The sequence below is a fragment of the Podarcis erhardii genome (genome assembly GCF_964252035.2).
Source record: "Podarcis erhardii genome assembly, chromosome: 4".
In the NCBI taxonomy this organism is placed as follows: domain Eukaryota; kingdom Metazoa; phylum Chordata; class Lepidosauria; order Squamata; family Lacertidae; genus Podarcis; species Podarcis erhardii.
Genome location: NC_138508.1, coordinates 1506672 through 1525235, shown reverse-complemented (window position 1 = coordinate 1525235; position 18564 = coordinate 1506672). Strand labels below are relative to the sequence as shown.

Sequence of the window (18564 nt, the reverse complement as noted above, 5' to 3'; positions counted from 1 at the left end):
TCATTATCAAGATTTTGGCCCAAGGAGAAAAATTCGTAATTATTGGTATCTACGCCCCAAATTTTAAAAAAGTGAATTTCACCAATTACTTGAGGAAACAACAGCAGAATATGTGGGAGAAAAGATAATTCTCCTAGGTGATTTAAATGGAGTGCCTGTCCCAGAATTGGATAGAACAAAGAGAAAAACAGAAAACAAACAATCAAAACTACTTCTCTTCTTTTGAATGACAGAAACTATAAACATTTACAATGCATGGAGAACAAAACACCCAACTAAAAGAGAATATACCCATATTTCAGACCCAATAACTCAGCGGGAAGGATAAATGCCATTTGGATAACTAAGGAATTAACATTGAGAGTTAGAAAAGCTGAAATAAAACCTAAAACTATTTTGGATCATAATGCAGTCTCAGTTTGGTTAAAGAAAGAGGGAAAACGACCAATGAGATGGAGACTAAATGAGAATCTATTAATCGATGATAAGATCCTGCAAAAGGCCAAACTGACGCTAAAATAATTTTTTGAACTCAACCTAAATAAAGGAATGGACATCAAAATAGTTTGGGACACCAGTAAGGCAGTATTAAGAGGATTTTTTTATTCAGCAAAATGGCATTAAATTATTATTATTTTTGGAAAATTTGTGAAAGTAGTTTTACGTTGTTTTCCAACAATTCCTTCTCAAACCTCAATATTTCATTTGCAAAACCCTTTCTCTTATCTATTTTAAAAAACTTCATTTAACTGGTGATACTGTTACCAATCTGTTAGGAGGTCTCTTATATCTTCAAACTTTTTAAATTGTAGTTGCTGTTCCACTTCCATTAATAACTCCCTATATGTTACCCAATTCTTTCTCATATTTAGTTTCTTCATGATATCACTTCTAGCAGGGAGATCCACCACGGCGTTTTCTCTTCTAAAAAAGTTTTATATATATCCCATAACTCATTTATTGACTTTCTTACCACATGTTTCAGGAATCCTCTGTGTACCTTCACTTTCTCATACAATAGATATGCATGCCAACCAAATCTATCATCATGTCCTTCCATAGCTAAAAGATCTGGGGTTGGTTTTTAAAAAATATTCCACTCCTGTAGCCAGCAAAGACTGGACGCCTCATAATACAACTTTAAACCTGGTAGGGAGAAGCCACCTCTGTCTTTGGAATCTATTAACATCTTACATTTCATTCTTGGCTTCTCCCCTTCCCAGATAAATTTTGAAATATCTTTCTGAAATTGTTTGGAATAAAAATAAAATTCTAGGCACTACATTCATTTTTATCACAGATATCATTCCCCAAAACTCTTAAGTTTGTCTTTATTTCTCTCTAGGTAGTTGTATAAAGGTAAAGGTAAAGGTACCCCCGCCCGAACGGGCCACTCGTGACAGACTCTGGGGTTGTGTGCTCATCTTGCTTAAGAGGCCGAGAGCCAGCGCTGTCCAAAGACACTTCCGGGTCACGTGGCCAGCGTGACAAAGCTGCTCTGGCGAGCCAGCACCAGTGCAGCGCATGGAAACGCCATTTACCTTCCCGCTATACAGCGGTCCCTATTTATCTACTTGCACTTAGGGGTGCTTTCGAACTGCTAGGTGGGCAGGAGCTGGGACCGAACGACGGGAGCTCACCCCGCTGCGGGGATTCGAACCGCCGACCATACGATTGGCAAGTCCTAGGCACTGAGGTTTTACCCACAGCGCCATCCACGTCTCTAGGTAGTTGTATAGTTATCCTTAAAGAGATTTATAGATTTTGTTAATGAAACTCCTAAATATTTGACCTTTTTATTTATTGTCAGTTCCATAATTGGTTTAATTCATTTTTATTTGTTCCAACATATTTTTCACCAACATATTCATTTTACCCTTGTTCAATTTGAAACCTGCGATTTGCGCAAACTCATAAATCTAATTTAAGACCCTCGGTGTACTAACCCTAGGGCAGGGGTCAGCAAGGTTTACCTTGCCTGGGCAGTTCAATCCAACGGAGATCCCTCCGCAGGTGCAAATGCGATTTCCGGTTCCACGGAAGCACGTCCCTGCGCCACTTTACCACAGCATGTGGGGACTCGCCAAGTGGGTGGCTCAGTTCCAGGGTGGCTCGTGGAAAGGTTAAACAACCCCTGTGGGTCTTAGGTTGCCAATACCATCCCTAGGGTCTTCCACAATAATTACAAGGTCATCTGCAAATGCTGTCAATTGATAAACATTACTTCCCACCATTGCTGGACACTTTCGGGACTCAAGAAACCCTCTTGAGCTTTTGGGGGGTCCCCTTCTCACTTTCCCCCGACCCTTTGGGGTGATCCAAGTCAGTTCCTAAGAACTGGGCACATGCCCTATTGCCAAACTGGAAGTCTCAACTGATATCCTTAGATGAACCTGTGATTCAATAAGCCTGGCTCTTCTCTTGAATGGATTTTCTTTGGCTACATCATGGCATCTTCTCTTTGGTCAACCAAAGACTGACAGGAGCAAAAACAAAAACAGAAAACCTGACAGGAGCTACTACAACTTCCCTAACAACTCATAGGTTTACATTTAAAATTGGCTGGGCAATTCAGACCAGTCTGATAAGTGTTTAAGTAGCTGCAACTAGACAAAGAACATTCACGGTGAAAAGAATAATTCACAGTTCAAGGTTTATTGTGGGAATATTGTAATCGCAGGTGATTTAAGGGGGCCCTGTTGAATTTTAAGAAAATATATGAGGTTCGTCACAGAGAGCTGTTTTGAATTTAAAAACAGATATTATGATCCCACAAGGAGCCTTACCAAGAGAGGCCACGATCCGACGATTCTCCTCCATGACTTCTTTATGCAGAGCTCTCTGGACAGGATCCAGCAACGCCCACTCCTCATCCGTGAAACGAACAACAACATCTTCAAAGCACACTGGACCCTGAAAGAAAAAGGGAAATGTCCTCCTCTGAGACAACAGTGTTGTTCACCACCACTCATTGAGCTATGACATTGTTTCACCTCTTGGCCTCTGTCCCCACAAGGCAGCTTCCCCTGACCTGATCTGGATCCACATCCACTGCTTCCATTCTGCCATCATGAAAGGATGAATGAAGAGATCTAGCCAGTATCATTGTGTCATCTGTAAGAGAAAAAATGTAATCAGGATGCCAGGAGTGCCCGCTTCTCTCACAGGTGAAATAGGGCATCTCTAACTACAGATGGGCCTTTCAGAAAGCCTTTCCTGCTGAGTGCAGTTGGACGTTTGTGCCCATTTCATATGTTAGTTGTGCAAAAGTACTTCTCCCTTCCTCTGGACCCTTGTTCCCAACAGCCCCCCGCCCCAAAAGAACACAAGATGAAAAGAACCCACAGATTAGTTGGGAAACCAACAGAACGAGAACAAATGGAGAAAAGCCACCTTCCTCCTTACCCAGTGGCCTCTCTCTGGTGTCCAACGGAGGCCTCTCTGCCTCACAGGAATCCAGGTCCATTTCTGCAAAATGATCCTTTCCCTGAAAGAACAACAAGGATTCAAAACAGTAAGTGAATGGTAAGAAATGTTAGAAAGAGAATGACAAATGTTAAGGGTGCTAGATCTCATTCCATGGATGCCTTCCCACAAAAAGGATGGGCCATCAATAAAGCATTATGGGATGTTCTTTGTCCTGTTTGGAGCCCCTTGGGAGTACCCAGAGGGAAGTCTCTTCTCACCTGCTTTCTCTCCTCTGCCTGACTCAGGAGGAAACCTTCGGCCAGGGCCACCGCCTGGGAACTGGTCTCGGCTCCGCAGTCCCTCACCCAGCTCTCCATCTCCGGGGGAAGGACAGCCAGGAACTGCTCCAAGATCACCAGGTCCAGCATCTCAGCTTTCGTGTGCCTTTCTGGCTTCAGCCACTGACGGTCAAGGTGGTAGAGTTGGCTGCAAGCCTCTCGAGGTCCTTTGGCCTCCTGGCAGCAGAACTGCCTCAACTGCTGGCTCTGCACCTCTGAGCGGAGGGTGTCCTCCTCACCCAGGATTTTCAGTACAGAGTTTTCCCAGAATCCCCCTCTGCTCCCAGTTTGGTTGGCATGGCCTCTTCCTGCTCCAGGGCCAGCTGTGTCTCGCTCATCCATCTGTGCTCTGAGGGAGCCTCTGAGAGATCAGAAGGAACCCTTTGGTCTTCTGCCAAGTTCTGCCTGTGCTAATGAGAGGTGCTAGCAAATCCTACAAAGCAAATACGTTGTTCTGTTATAATGCTGATGCACAATAAGGAGAAGAAAAATGGTTCCCTGAGCAAGTTTGTATGGGACTTGCTAGTAACCAGTGTAGGTCGGACTGTACCACAGCCCTGACTCTGCCCAGGAAATTACCATGACAAATCTGCAGGCAACTGGAGACGGGAGAGGGGGGTTACTGGGGTGGGGTCCCTTTTTCTTAGTAATCTTGGGATACTCCTGGATCCAACATGTTCCCTTAAGGCTCATGTGGGGGGAGAATAAAGGCCCAAGAAGACACACACACACACACACACACACACACTCCCTCCCCATTATCATTTGGCACAATCTGGTTGATCTAAATTTGAATTCAAACAAAAATCATTGCATTCTATTTGCATTCTCCCAGGTTCTTCAACAGACGAGCATGTTATCCTGTTTCATTCGCCACTTAAGAGGAGAAATGACTATTACTCCTATTTACCCCAAGCACATCCACAAGGGCTCTTGACTATGTGTTTGACTGTGGGGTGCTGAATGTCCTGTTTACCCTTTTCCCAGATTCAGGCAGGTAGCCGTGTTGGTCTGACGCAGTCGACATATATAAAAAAATAAATAAAATTGTCCAGTAGCACCTTGGTACAAGCTTTCGCGTGCATGCACACTTCTTCAGATACACACAGGCCTGTATCTGAAGAAGTGTGCATGCACACGAAAGCTTACTGTATAACAAGAACAAACTTAGTTGGTCTCTAAGGTGCTGCTGGACAATTATTTTTTTTAATTTCCCCTTTTTCTGTTTTGGTTTAAACTAACTCACGAACTAAGAAGCTATACACAGACTACTAGTAGTGAAACATATGTTGCAGATCTTGCTGCAAATACGTTGTATTATTTTTTGTGATATACAAAACCCCAGCAGAAAGTTATTCCAGAAAGAGAATAAAAAGACAACAAACACACCCGGGACCCAACCGGCGCTGCATCTTCAGGATCAGGCCACTTCCAAGAGTACTGGCTTCCTCCAAAAAGCCTGGAACTGTACTTGGCTAAGGATGCTGAGAGTTGCTGGGAGACACCCACCCCCAGAGATCTCTAGGAAAGGGAGCTGAATCGGGGGGACGGGATGGAGAGAGAGGGTCTCCCAACCACTCTCAGCAGTGGGCAGGGGGGGGGCTGCCTCTTTCACCCCCAGCCCAGGTTTGCTCCTTCCCAGCAGGTCCTCTCCTGCCTTAGATGGTGAGACCTTCCCTGATTCTCAGCAGGGCTTTCTGTTCAGTCTCCAAAGATCCTCTGGGGGCTTGCATGTCCGAATGGGCGCAAGTGTGCCAGCCAGGATGAGGCCAGAGGGTCCCTCTTGCGTCCAGTCTCCTCTGACCACAGGGCAGCCTGGTGCCTCTCCTGCCTTGCTCCCCTGCAGGACTGGAGCACAAGAGCCAAGCTCTCCTCCTGGGGGATTCAGGAGCCCCCACCGCCCTCTCCTCCTCCTCCATGAACTGGCCCCATCCTCTTTCAAGCCACCCGGGTTGGTGCCCCCCCCCGGCTCCTGTGGGAGGGAGTTCCACAGTTCAACTCGGCACCTCCATCTTCCAAAAGGATTTATTGATTTCTTGCATAAGTTGTTGCTTTCCATTTCTTTTATCTATTGTCCAAACCTTTCTGTCTGGCTGCAGCCTATGCTAACACACGTGGCTGATTCCTAAATCTGAAGGGGGTTTATTTGCGTGCCCCTTTCCCCCTGACCCACAGACACCTCCTCAAAGGAGCAAGCAGCACATTTATACAAATGCAGAACATACAGTACTGTAGTTGCAGACTTCGTGTGACCTCGCCCCTCCCTCACTGAAGTCTCTGCTTTTCTGTGCATGAGCAGATCAGGGCCCCCCAGGCATCTTCCCCTGCTGCATCCCTGGGACCCCCCCCCCTTCTCCCCACTGCACCCTCGGGGGGGGGGGGAGGAAGAGACTCACCAGATCCCAGGAGAGGATTGCCCTTCCCAAAGGCGTAAGCAGCGTCTTTATACAAATGCAGAATATAGAGTACTGTAGTTGCAAACCTCGCCCCTCCCTGGCAGGACCCCCTGCTCCCTGGGGCTCCCCCCCCCATGAGCCACCCTCCCCTGCTGCAGCCCAGGGACGCCCCCCTTCTCCCCACTGCACCCTCGGGGGGGGGGGAGAGGAGACTCACCAGATCCCAGGAGAGGATTGCCCTTCCCAAAGGAGTAAGCAGCCTCTTTATACAAATGCAGAATATAGAGTACTGTAGTTGCAAACCTCGCCCCTCCCTGGCAGGACCCCCTGCTCCCTGGGGCTCCCCCCCCCCCACGATCCACCCTCTCCTGCAGCCCAGGGACCCCCCCCTTCTCCCCACTGCACCCTCTGGGGGGGGGGAGGAGGAAGAGACTCACCAGATCCCCTTGGGAGAGAGCAATGCAGCCTTTGCAATAGCAGAAAGCAACCCTGCCCCCCCCCCCCCGCTTGCAGGAAGGGGAGGGAGGGGCTTTTCCTCTGGAGGACCTGGCCCCCCCTTACTTCCTGTCCTCTCTAGGAATGCAGCTCGGTTCCCTTTAACCCTTGCCAAGCCGAGTCCACCCTGCTCAGTCCTCTCTGCCTTTTCTCTCCTGCATTGCACAATCCCAGAGATGCTCATTTTATTTTTGCTCTGGGTTGGTCTGTGATCCGCTCCCTGTGAGCCGCTTATCTTTTTTTTTTTAAAAAAAATAATTTTTATTAATTTTACAACACAAACAAAAAACAAACAAACATAACACGACTTCCCCATGCCTCCCCTTCACTGCATCCTTGTTTTAAAATTTTTTAGCAATCCTTCATCCATTTTTATATTTAATTCTCTTTAAAAAATTTCTTAATCTTAAATTTTTACAGCTGTAATTCTTTATATCAAATCCCTTGACATCTTAACATTCCGAAATTTTACAACAGTTTTTAAGATAAATTTTAAATTTTTCCCAGTCCTCTTCCACTGTCTCTCTCCTCTGGTCACGAATTCTGCCGGTCATCTCTGCCAGTCCCATAAATTCAGTCACCCCTGTGAGCCGCTTATCAGCTGATCGCTAAAAGCCGCTAAACCGCTAATAGCGCTAATCCGCTAAGCTGTCAATGGGCTTGCAAGACGAAAAAAACGCTAGACGAAGAGACTCACGGAACGGATCAATTTCGTCTTGCGAGGCACCTCTGTACTTTTGCAAGATTGACTTTGGCTGGACTTGAGGGACGATTCCCGCAGATTCCACACAGAAAATGCTTATGGCCCCATGGAGATGGCAGTACCAAACTGCTGGCGCATGTCTTTTTGGCTTGCACTTTTTATAAAGAGGAATCAGGTTATTGTTGAATGGTTTCTTTAAATGTAAAGGTTCATCATTGTTCCACCCGATGTGTATGTCTTTAAGGGGCCAGAGCAAGGGCCAGAGCAAAATAACGAGACCCAGCTTTACAGCTGTGAAACATAGCAGGTGCTGCTGAGTTGCATTGATTAAGGTGTGTCAGCAACTGGGTCTAGTATATAAGGAGCAGCACCGAGCTCTCCCATTACCCTGGGGGACGGGTTGGTGGTGTTGGAATTCTGCCTCGGTCAGAGGGATGTGCCAGTCTTCCAGGCACCAGCAGATATTCCTTGGCGACCTCCCCGCTGCTCCACTCTGCTGATAAGCAGCCGAGGTCTCGGCGATTCTTCTCAGATGTGTGAGAGGAACACACCGTTCATCCTCTCTCCCCTTTGGTGTCCCCCAGGGAGGGGAAAGAAGCAGACAGAAATCTATTTACATCTTTTATTTCTGTCCCTTACATCAGTACAGAGAAACATGTCTGCACTCCACAGCAGTAAGAATAAACTCCACCCATGTACTTCCAGTACGGGTCATATGACACACACACTGAGCTAACATCCGGTGCTCAGTACAGAATGGACTGCCCCTTTGTTCCCATGGCAACAGTCACAAACTTCCTGTTTGGCTTTCCAGCCACAAGCAGCTGCCTGAGCTGCTAGAGCCTTTGCTTGCTGCTGCATTGCTGCTTTATGATAACATACTCCCCCTAAAGTATCAATGCGTGCTGCAAGCAAAGCGTCATCCAGAGAAGAAAACAAACAGTTGTTATACTTATAACATTCCCCTGTTGTTTCAGTTCCACCCTTGGAACTACCCGCCACTGGTTTTACCAATGTACCTCTCTGGTTGTGTGGCTTCCAAGGAATGAGTGCTTCTGCATTACCTTGGTTGACAACTCTCTGTTGTGCCTTTGTCTCTGACTCAGACACAGCTTCAATTTGACCTTGGTCGTTTACAACAGCAACACATGCAATAGCTAGGTTAGCAAACTCTTGTGAATACCTCTTGGGTGGTACACTCTTCGTTGCTCTCTCAGACCTACGTAAGAGGTGCTGCTCTTCTTTGCTTTCTGGTTCAGCCTCTGAACTCTCTAGAGAACCAGTACTAAGCTTAATCAGTGGTTCATCCTCCTCTTCTGAGGGTCTAGTCATTATGTGAGATTTCCTCTCAATGACTGTGACAACTGAGCTGTCTGAGCTATCGCTGTCATCATCAGTACTACTGAACTCAATACGGTCAAACTCATCATCATCATCAGAATCAGAATCATCACCAGTGGGAAATGTGTGAACAATCACTCTCTCCTGTTCAGGGGCACTCTCTAGAAATTTTGTGAGAATCACCTGACCGGATTCAGACAAAATTACTCTGTAGAGACCCTTTTCATAACCCACAAAAATGCCTCTGGCATTCTTTACTCCACCTGGAGCTTCTGTTCTCACATGAGACCCAAAAACCTTGAAATGGGCAACAGAAGGTTTTCTGTGGAACAGTTTCTCAAAAGGAGAACTTCCCAATTCTTTTGAAAACTTTCTCAACCACGTATAACAATACGACATTAGCGACTCAGCCCAGTATTCATGTGGCAGATGTGAACTAAGCAGTTGCGCATGCATTCCCTTTTGCAATTCTTTGTTCACCCTAACACAGACACATCTCTTCCAAGCTTCTTCGGAACTAGCAATTTTGTGTCTTATCCCTTTCTTCTTCAGGAACCTCTGGAAATCCCGTAAAAGAAAAATTGGCTTCTCATCTGTGCAAAGACAATCTATGTCAGCATCATGCATATTTTTAACCTTGTCACAAAACTTTTTAAAACTTTCTAAGGCGTCTTTTGGTCTCTCCAAAAGATAAATCCAGACAAAACCTGTGAATGAATCAACACATATTAGGTAATACTTTGCATTGCCTCTAGAAGGTGCTAAAGGACCAATTACATCAGCGTACACCCGCTGAAATGCCCTGTTGACCCTCGAGGTGACCTTCTTGGCGTTCTCCTTGGTCAGACCTGCAAAAGAAATCATGTTAGAATCACAAGAATTACATTCCATGTAATCACTTTGATCAAAAGTCAACAAATACAGTCCATCTTTCTCTTTGGCAGAAAGATACAGCTCTCCATCTTTGTAGATCTCGCAGTTCTCATCATCATAGAACAGTTTTAGTCCCTTCTTGGCGATCTGCGAAGCGCTGAGCAGATTATACTTCAACTCTGGAACCAAATAAACATTGCTTATAGTCAAGTTCAGACTTTCAAGATACACAGTCCCAATTCCGGTGGCTTCCACCTCTTGACCGTTGGCTTGTTGCACAGTGAAGCTTTGCTTCTTAAACGTAGAAAATAGTCCTCTGTGTCCTGTCATGTGAACTGTGGCTCCAGTATCGATGACAAAGAAATTCCCCGCTTCTGGTGTGGCTTTTAGCGACATCAAAGCTTTCGCAGTCTTTGCCTTTGGGATGGTATGACCTTTGCCTGACGCCTCAGACTTTGTGGAGCTCGCCTTGGCTCCTTTGTTCTGACGTGGCTTCTTGCAGCTCCGCTGAAGATGCCCAGTTTGTCCACAATTGTAACATCGGACAACGTTTAAAGCTACAGCATTTTCTCCAGTAGCAACAGCAGTGGGGGCGTTAGAACTCCGTTCTTGTCTCCCCCTGTCCTTGACTTCCAGTGCAGCAAGTCTGTCATGTTCACAAAGAACAACCGCATAGACCCTCTCCGAAGTGAGATCGTTCGCTGGGAGAGACCCCAGCTGACTGGCAACGGTTTTGTAAGTCCGATTCAGGCTGTTTATCACCATGAAGCAAAACACTTCCTCTTGCAGATGGAAATTACGTTCCACCATCTGTTGACGCAGAAATTTCATTTCCGTCAGGTGCGCTTGAACATCTCCATCAGGCGCAAGCCTCAGGTTGGTCAGCTTCTCAAAATACAGCAACGCTGAAGAACCTGCATCTCTCTGATGTGTCCTTCTCAGCGTGTCCCAAACTTCTTTCACGTGCTCTAAATTTTGTATATGGATAAGCTGCGAGTCTGACACACACAGAATTATAGCCGTTCTGGCCTTCACATCCTGTGACTCCCAAGCACGTGTTGGTGCTGCAGGGATGGGGTTCTCAATCACCCCAAACAGTCTCTGATTCTGCAGCAGGGCCTTCATCTTAATAGACCAAGATGCATAATTGTCATTGGTCAGGAGGGATGGAGAAGGCAAACTTCCCTTCTTTGCATCCATTTTGAGTCCTTTGCCTTTAACTCTCAAACACAAGCCTCTAAAATCCAAAAGCTGGTTTGTTTACACTCTTGTGCACCTGGCAGCTCTGACACTGGCTGCGTTGGAATGTTTCTTCCAACAGTTCGTGAGAGCCTAAGTCAAAACATAGATTGTTTTCGCCTCTCTGAGGCACAGCCTGACTGTACAGCGTTGCTTAGCAACAGTACATTCCTTTCCTTGGACAGGAAACCACAAGAATGTCTGGAATGCAGGCCTCTTCTAACTTGGAGCTGTTTTCCCAGACGCTGCTCCCTGTGAAGCAGAGAATGACTCAATCTGCATTCACTCTTTTAAGCCCGAAATCTCATACCTTGGGCTCCGTTGCTTTGGCTCAGCTTCGTCTGGTCAGCTTCTGGCTGCAGAGGGATTAGCCTCTCACTTCAGGCTTCCATGGAGCGATGAAAACAGTAGCTCTGCTACTCCTTGATGCAGACTCCCATGGATCGAAGAAAACAGCAACCATCCTCTGCTACCACTGTTGGAATTCTGCCTCGGTCAGAGGGATGTGCCAGTCTTCCAGGCACCAGCAGATATTCCTTGGCGACCTCCCCGCTGCTCCACTCTGCTGATAAGCAGCCGAGGTCTCGGCGATTCTTCTCAGATGTGTGAGAGGAACACACCGTTCATCCTCTCTCCCCTTTGGTGTCCCCCAGGGAGGGGAAAGAAGCAGACAGAAATCTATTTACATCTTTTATTTCTGTCCCTTACATCAGTACAGAGAAACATGTCTGCACTCCACAGCAGTAAGAATAAACTCCACCCATGTACTTCCAGTACGGGTCATATGACACACACACACTGAGCTAACATCCGGTGCTCAGTACAGAATGGACTGCCCCTTTGTTCCCATGGCAACAGTCACAAACTTCCTGTTTGGCTTTCCAGCCACAAGCAGCTGCCTGAGCTGCTAGAGCCTTTGCTTGCTGCTGCATTGCTGCTTTATGATAACAGGTGGTTGGGTCATGGTTGTTGATGTATTTAGTGTAAATGGAGTTTTTGTTTTTGTTATTAAAACCTTGTTTAAGTTATTTTTTAGTCCCTTTTTAATGCATGGTCTCCCCAGCAAGCTCTCTGCAGCGCTGCCATACTGCAAATAGCCAACAGTTATCACCCCTCTTTTATTGTCCATTCCGATTTGCCCAACCACTGTCACAGTGTCCTTTCTCTTGGCAGATCCAGATGAGCAGGTGACAGCAAAGGTTGCAAGGTTTTTAGCCAGGGCAATTAGAATAAGATCCACTATTTGACTATTAATCCAAAATCCTAAAATGTATTTTATATAATGGACTTCAAAAATCTATATTCTTTGTAAATCATATTGTTTTATTGCTATGGCTGATGACTGACACAAATAAAGATTCATTCACTCATTCCTTACACCTTTGTGCAGATGTGGGCCAGGGCGAGCCAGGTCAGAGGGGTCTGTGCAGAGGGCAGGGAGAGTGGCTGGGCTGCTCTTCTTCCACAGGTTTCGAACTCTTCTCCTCACTGGCCCCGTTGGCCAACTCTCCCTTTTATGCACCTGCCATTCAGGGGGGTCTGGACTGCCTCTCTTTTTGCCCCTCTACTTTTTGGAACCAACTGGTTCTCTGTAGGCAGGGAAACTTGGCTTCTCATAAAACAGTAAAGGTAAAGGGACCCCTGACCATTAGGTCCAGTTGTGGACGACTCTAGGGTTGCGGCGCTCATCTCGCTTTACTGGCCAAGGGAGCCGGCGTACAGCTTCTGGGTCATGTGGCCAGCATGACTAAGCCACTTCTGGCGAACCAGAGCAGCGCACGGAAATGCCGTTTACCTTCCTGCCAGAGTGGTACCTATTTATCTACTTGTACTTTGACGTGCTTTTGAACTGCTAGATTAGCAGGAGCAGGTACTGAGCAACGGGAGCTCACCCCGTCACGGGGATTCGAACTGCAAGTCCTAGGCTCTGTGGTTTAACCCACAGCGCCACCCGCGTCCCTCATAAAACAGTAGTGGGTGGTAATTCAACTAAATTATGCTAGTGGAAAGATTAGCACTCATGCAAGGCACTCGCCCTCCTTCCTCCCGATGCACCATGTGCCAGCCAACCTCTGTTCCATTCTTAAGGACTCTGTTCTGGTTTTGATCTTTTTTTTGTGGTGGTTGCTGCTTTTAAAATCAAGCGGTGTATAAATTTTATGAACTGAAGTAAAAGACAATGTTGATGATGCCGGCTTGACCCCAGTACACATTGCTGAGCTGGGGAACTCTGTTGCTAAATGGAGGGAAGTGCACATTTTGAAGGCTTTGGGTGCATTTGCATTCAAATGCTTGGCTATACCCCTTGGCCCTGTCCTCTAAACCTAGCTGGGTGGCTGTGCTCCCACCCCCCCACCCCCCCCACCCCACCCAGAAAATGGGATAGATTAGGGGAAACCCTGCTTTTTGGGCCAAGGTCCTGACTCTCCACCCAAATTCTTCCATGCAAACTCAGCTAGATTGGTAAAGAAAAAGCGATTGATAAGCATTGTATATGCAATATAATATTGTGGCACCGGATGGCACTGTGGAGTCCCGTTTTTCTCCACCTGTTTTCCCTGTTTGAATTTACAACTCCTTTAACTGAAGTGCTTCTCTGATGTGTCTAGATCCTCCGTCAACCGCTCTTCCCATCCCTATCTTCTCTCAACCATCCCTTTCTCCCATCTCAAATCCAGCCCCTTCTAAAAATTCCCACAGAAACAGCTCCTTTTATGTTCCCTCCAAAAGTGCTGGCTCCACCCCCCTCTGGGTAGCCAATCAAAAAGAGGCTCTGGCCCTCTGGTGGAATTCTCAGGCACTGCATCCCCAGACTCTGCTGTCCATCAAACCCCCATCTTATATTGGTGCATCTGGTTCTTCCTAAGTGCAAAACTTCACTTTTCTGCCTATTGAAACTCATTTTCTGAGCTTGGGCCCAGTTCTCCAATCTGTTAATGCAGGGGTCAGCAACCTTTTTCAGCCGTGGGCTGGTCCACCATCCCTCAGACCATGTGGTGGGCCAGACTATATTTTGAAAAAAAATAATGAACAAATTCCTGTGCTCCACATATAACCCAGGGATGCATTTAAAATAAAAGCACACACTCTACTCATGTAAAAACACCAGGCAGGCTCCACAAATAACCCAGAGATGCATTTTAAATAAAAGGACACATTCTACTCATGTAAAACTTCAGGACTTCATGGAAAGCATGGCCTCCATGGGGCTGTCCCTGAATAAGTCTGGCCCAACCCATAGCCGTGGACATGCCTTGGACCTGGTGTTTACCTCTATGGATGTTGGTGATCTGACACTAAGTAAAAGCGAAACGAAAGAAGTGCCATGGTCAGATCACTTCCTGGTGCAACTGGACTTCTCTGCGACCCATCCCCTCTGCAGGGAGGTGGGACTGATTCAGATGGTCCGCCCCCGCCACTTAATGGATCCAAATGGTTTCCAGAGTGTGGTAGGGGATGCTTTATCCCATGTTGATGGCCTTTCAGCCGATTCCCTGGTGGCCCGCTGGAATACGGAGTTAACCAGGGCTATTGCCTGTTTCGCTCCGAAGCACCCTCTCCGATTGCATGGAGACCGGAGAGCCCCGTGGTTTTCCACGGATCTGAGAGCAATGAAACAATCGCTGAGACGGCTAGAGCTCCGGTGGCGGATAACTCATTCCGAATCTGACCGGACACAGGTTAGAGCTCAACGTCGAGCCTACCAAGTGGCGATAGCGACGGCGAAGAAGACCTTCTTCGCCGCCTCTATTGCATCTGCAGAAAACAGCAGCAGGAGACTTTTTCAGGTGGTTCACAATTTAGCGGAACCACCCGCGACATCGGGGCCCAGTACGGGCCACATGATCTCCTGCAATGATTTTGCAGTTTTTTGCAGATAAAATCGCTCAGATTCGGGAAGAAGTAGACTCCACCGTGGGATCAGGGCCGGGGCGGGAGAGTGCTAGAGTCCTGTCTAGTCAAGTTGTGTGGGATCAATTCCAATCTGTTACCTCCGAGGATGTGGACAGGCTGCTTGGACGAGTGAAGCCAACCACCTGTCTCCTTGATCCTTGCCCATCCTGGCTTATAAAAGCTAGCCGGGAAGGACTGAGCGATGGGCTTCGTGGGGTGGTGAATGCTTCCCTCCGTGAGGGATCCTTCCCAGACCCGCTGAAAGAGGCGGTTATTAAACCGCTTCTTAAAAAACCATCTTTAGATGCGGCCACGATGGCCAACTATCGCCCAGTCTCAAATCTTCCATTCTTGGGCAAGGTGATTGAGCGAGTGGTTGCTGAACAACTCCAGGCACGCCTGGAAGAAGCGGACCATTTGGATCCCTTCCAGTCGGGATTCAGGCCTCATCATGGGACTGAAACTGTCTTGGTCGCACTGGTTGATGATCTCCGGTGGGCTAGGGACAAAGGTGAGAGCTGTTTCCTAGTTCTGCTGGATCTCTCAGCGGCGTTTGATACCATCGACCATAACATCCTTCTGGACCGTCTTGAGGGGCTGGGAGCTGGGGGCACTGTTATACAGTGGCTCCGCTCCTTCCTCCTGGGCCGTGTTCAGAAAGTGGTGGTGGGGGATGAGTGTTCAGACCCCTGGGCTCTCACTTGTGGGGTCCTCATGCTTTCTGTCCTCTCCCCCATGCTTTTCAACATTTACGTGCAGCCACTGGGAGAGATCATCAGGAGGTTTGGGCTGGGTGTTCATCAGTATGCAGATGATACCCAGCTCTACCTCTCTTTTAAATCAGAACCAGTGAAGGCGGTGAAGTGTGAGTGTCTGGAAGTGTGAGTGTCTGTGTGTCTGGAAGCGGTTGGAGGATGGATGGCGGCTAACAGATTGAGGTTGAATCCTGACAAGACAGGGGGACAGGAGGCGGGCAGGTGTGGAGGATTCTCTGGTCCTGAATGGGGTAACTGTGCCCCTGAAGGACCAGGTTGCACAGCCTGGGAGTCATTTTGGACTCTCAGCTGTCCATGGAGGCACAGGTCAAATCTGTATCCAGGGCAGCTGTTTACCAGCTCCATCTGGTACGTAGGCTGAGACCCTATCTGCCTGCAGACTGTCTCGCCAGAGTGGTACATGCTCTGGTTATCTCCCGCTTGGACTACTGCAATGCGCTCTACGTGGGGCTACCTTTGAAGGTGACCCGGAAACTACAACTAATTCAGAATGCGGCAGCTAGACTGGTGACTGGGAGCGGTCGCCGAGACCATATAACACCGGTCTTGAAAGACCTACACTGGCTCCCAGTACGTTTACGAGCACAATTCAAAGTGTTGATGCTGACCTTTAAAGCCCTAAACGGCCTCGGTCCAGTATATCTGAAGGAGCGTCTCCTCCCCCATCGTTCTGCCCGGACACTGAGGTCCAGCTCCAAGGGCCTTCTGGCAGTTCCCTCACTGCGAGAGGCCAAGTTACAGGGAACCAGGCAGAGGGCCTTCTCGGTAGTGGCGCCCGCCCTGTGGAATGCCCTCCCATCAGATGTCAAAGTGATAAACATCTACCTGACATTCAGAAGACATCTGAAGGCAGCCCTGTTCAGGGAATTTTTTAATATGTGACATTTTAGTGTATCTCATCTTTGTTGGAAGCCACCCAGAGTGGCTGGGGAAACCCAGCCAGATGGGCGGGGTACAAATAAATTATTATTATTATTATTATTATTATTATTATTAAAACACGCTGATTCCTGGACCATCCGCGGGCCGGATTGAGAAGGCTGTTGGGCTGGATCCGGCCCCCAGGCCTTAGGTTACCTACCCCTGTGTTAATGGCATCTTGAATCCCAATTCTGGCTTTTGTGACATTAGCTGCCCCTCCCAGTTTGTCATTTATTGATTGATTGAGTGAATTTGTATACCGCTCTATACCCACAAGTCTCAGGGCGGTTACAACATACAAGCACAATATAAAAACACAATATACAGACTTCCGGTTTGCCACAAAGGGGAAGAAGGAGCCAGTGACTTTCTTCAGGGAGTGCCATTGCCATGTTTAGAGACTGGGGGGTTCCACAGATGCTTTGTGTCCCCAAACCTCCTTGGGGAAAGCTGGGGAGACTGGAGAGGACCTGCTGAAACGATCTCCATTCTCGCCCCCAAATTGGCAGCTCTGCACCGGAAGGTCGAGCCATGGCACTGGGTCACATTGCCTCAACGGCAAAAAGTCTTGTAACCCTCGCTGGAGTGGGAAGCTTTCCCAAAAAGGAGAAAAGCCAAAGAAAAGATAGAATGGAAGAAAAGATTGAAGAACCAATTTGGCTAAGTTCCGGAGAGAAAAAGGGAAGTCCTCTCCAGAATTGGGAAAAGAAGCATGTGCAAAAAATCTGGCAGAAAAAGCCAAGGTAAAGCATAACATCTTGAGAAGACATGGAGGAGAGAAAACACGAGTAGGGAGAACAAAATCGTTACAATTGTTACAATTTAAAAATTAGAGATAAATACCCACCCTGAACTATATATCCAGTCAAGAGGATGCAAAATTGCCAGGGGGAGAGAAAGCAAGCAGTTACGGAGTCTTCTGTGAATCTTTAATTATACAGATGGGGGGGGGGGGGACACGAAAAGACTGTATGTTAATAGAGGATGAGCTGCCTCACTTAATGTAATTGAAACCTTGCTCCTTCAAAGTATTAGAGTTCAAAGACTGTGATAAAGAGGGGAAAAGAACAATATCGTGGTTCTCAAATGGATAACATAGGTTACTACAGAAGAAAGAAAAGAAAATAATATTCCCCAAGACAACAGTGGGAGAGACATCCAGTGGAGACATTCGGAATAACAAAAAACAATAATTTAATTGGAAAGAAAAACAGTCTAACAGAAAAAACTTGGCTGCACAAAAGAAACCATCCACACCAGGACAAACTAAAAGGGGGACGACCTAAGGAGATGCCAATATAGCAGAGATCCTGGTGGAATTAGGAAAAGATTTGCGAAATAACACCAAAAATATGGACAAATTGACAACAGAAATAAAAACACTATCCAGTAAAACTAATGGTTTGGAAAAACCAGTCCAAGCTTTGGAGGAGACAGTTAAGAAAAAGAAAGAAGAGAATTGAGAGATAAAAAGGGATCAAGATAGAATGAAAACAGAGCTAGCCACAGTAAGAGAAACTCAGAAGGATACAGTAAATAATATTGCACTTCTGGAATTAAAACAAAATGACACAACACTACGTTTGAGAGGCATCCCAGAGCATCGGAATGAACAAATCAGAGTTAAAAGGAACCAGGAAAAGAGATTTCTGATTTTTTGTCACTTATTTAAAATGTTTGAAAGGAAAGATTCTTCTTTGCTGTATTGTTTTCGTTTATGCTTTGTTGATGTGGGATATTGTCAGAAAAGGAAATAAATAGAATATATATCCAAAATAAATAATAATAAAAAAGAAGAAGATGGAGCAAGCTTGTTTATTCCTGCTCCAAAGGGTAGGACACGAACCAGTGGCTTCAGGTGAACAGAACTGCGATTCACACTACACATCAGGAAGAAGCTTTTGACAGCAAGAGCTGTTAGTGGAATGAAATCCCTTGGAAGGTGCTGGAATCTCCATCCTTTCGAGGTTTTATGAAGTTGGATGGTCACCTGTCATGGATGCTTTAGTTGCAATTCCTGCTTTGCATGGGGGGGACTAGATGATACCAGGCATCACTTCCAACTCCACAATTCTATGATTCTGTGATTCTGTGATTCACAATTCTGTGAGTATTTGTATGAAAAGTGAGCTTCACCTTCTGACAGAAGCTTTTTCCACATTCCATGCATTGATATGGTT

The 18564-nt window shown here is 46.8% G+C and overlaps 2 protein-coding genes across 4 annotated transcripts in view; both read right to left on the bottom strand.

Annotated features, from left to right (window-relative positions):
- Positions 1-18564, bottom strand: part of LOC309340999 (uncharacterized protein) — a 99587-nt gene that overhangs the window by 22357 nt on the left and 58666 nt on the right. The gene's annotated exons all lie outside the window — the stretch shown is intronic.
- The window catches only part of LOC309340967 (uncharacterized protein), an 80973-nt gene that overhangs the window by 3829 nt on the left and 58580 nt on the right, over positions 1-18564 (bottom strand). The window contains exons 2-5 of one of the 3 annotated variants that reach the window (XM_081860303.1): positions 3687-4179; positions 3406-3487; positions 3032-3114; positions 2787-2913 (exon numbers count right to left, since the gene is read on the bottom strand). In XM_081860303.1, coding sequence (XP_081716429.1) covers positions 2787-2913; positions 3032-3114; positions 3406-3487; positions 3687-4088 — 694 coding nt within the window. In that variant the 5' untranslated portion in view covers positions 4089-4179. Of the gene's footprint in view, positions 1-2786; positions 2914-3031; positions 3115-3405; positions 3488-3686; positions 4738-18564 lie in introns of those variants that run through there. The other 2 variants (XM_081860304.1, XM_081860305.1) reach the window with 2 other exon arrangements.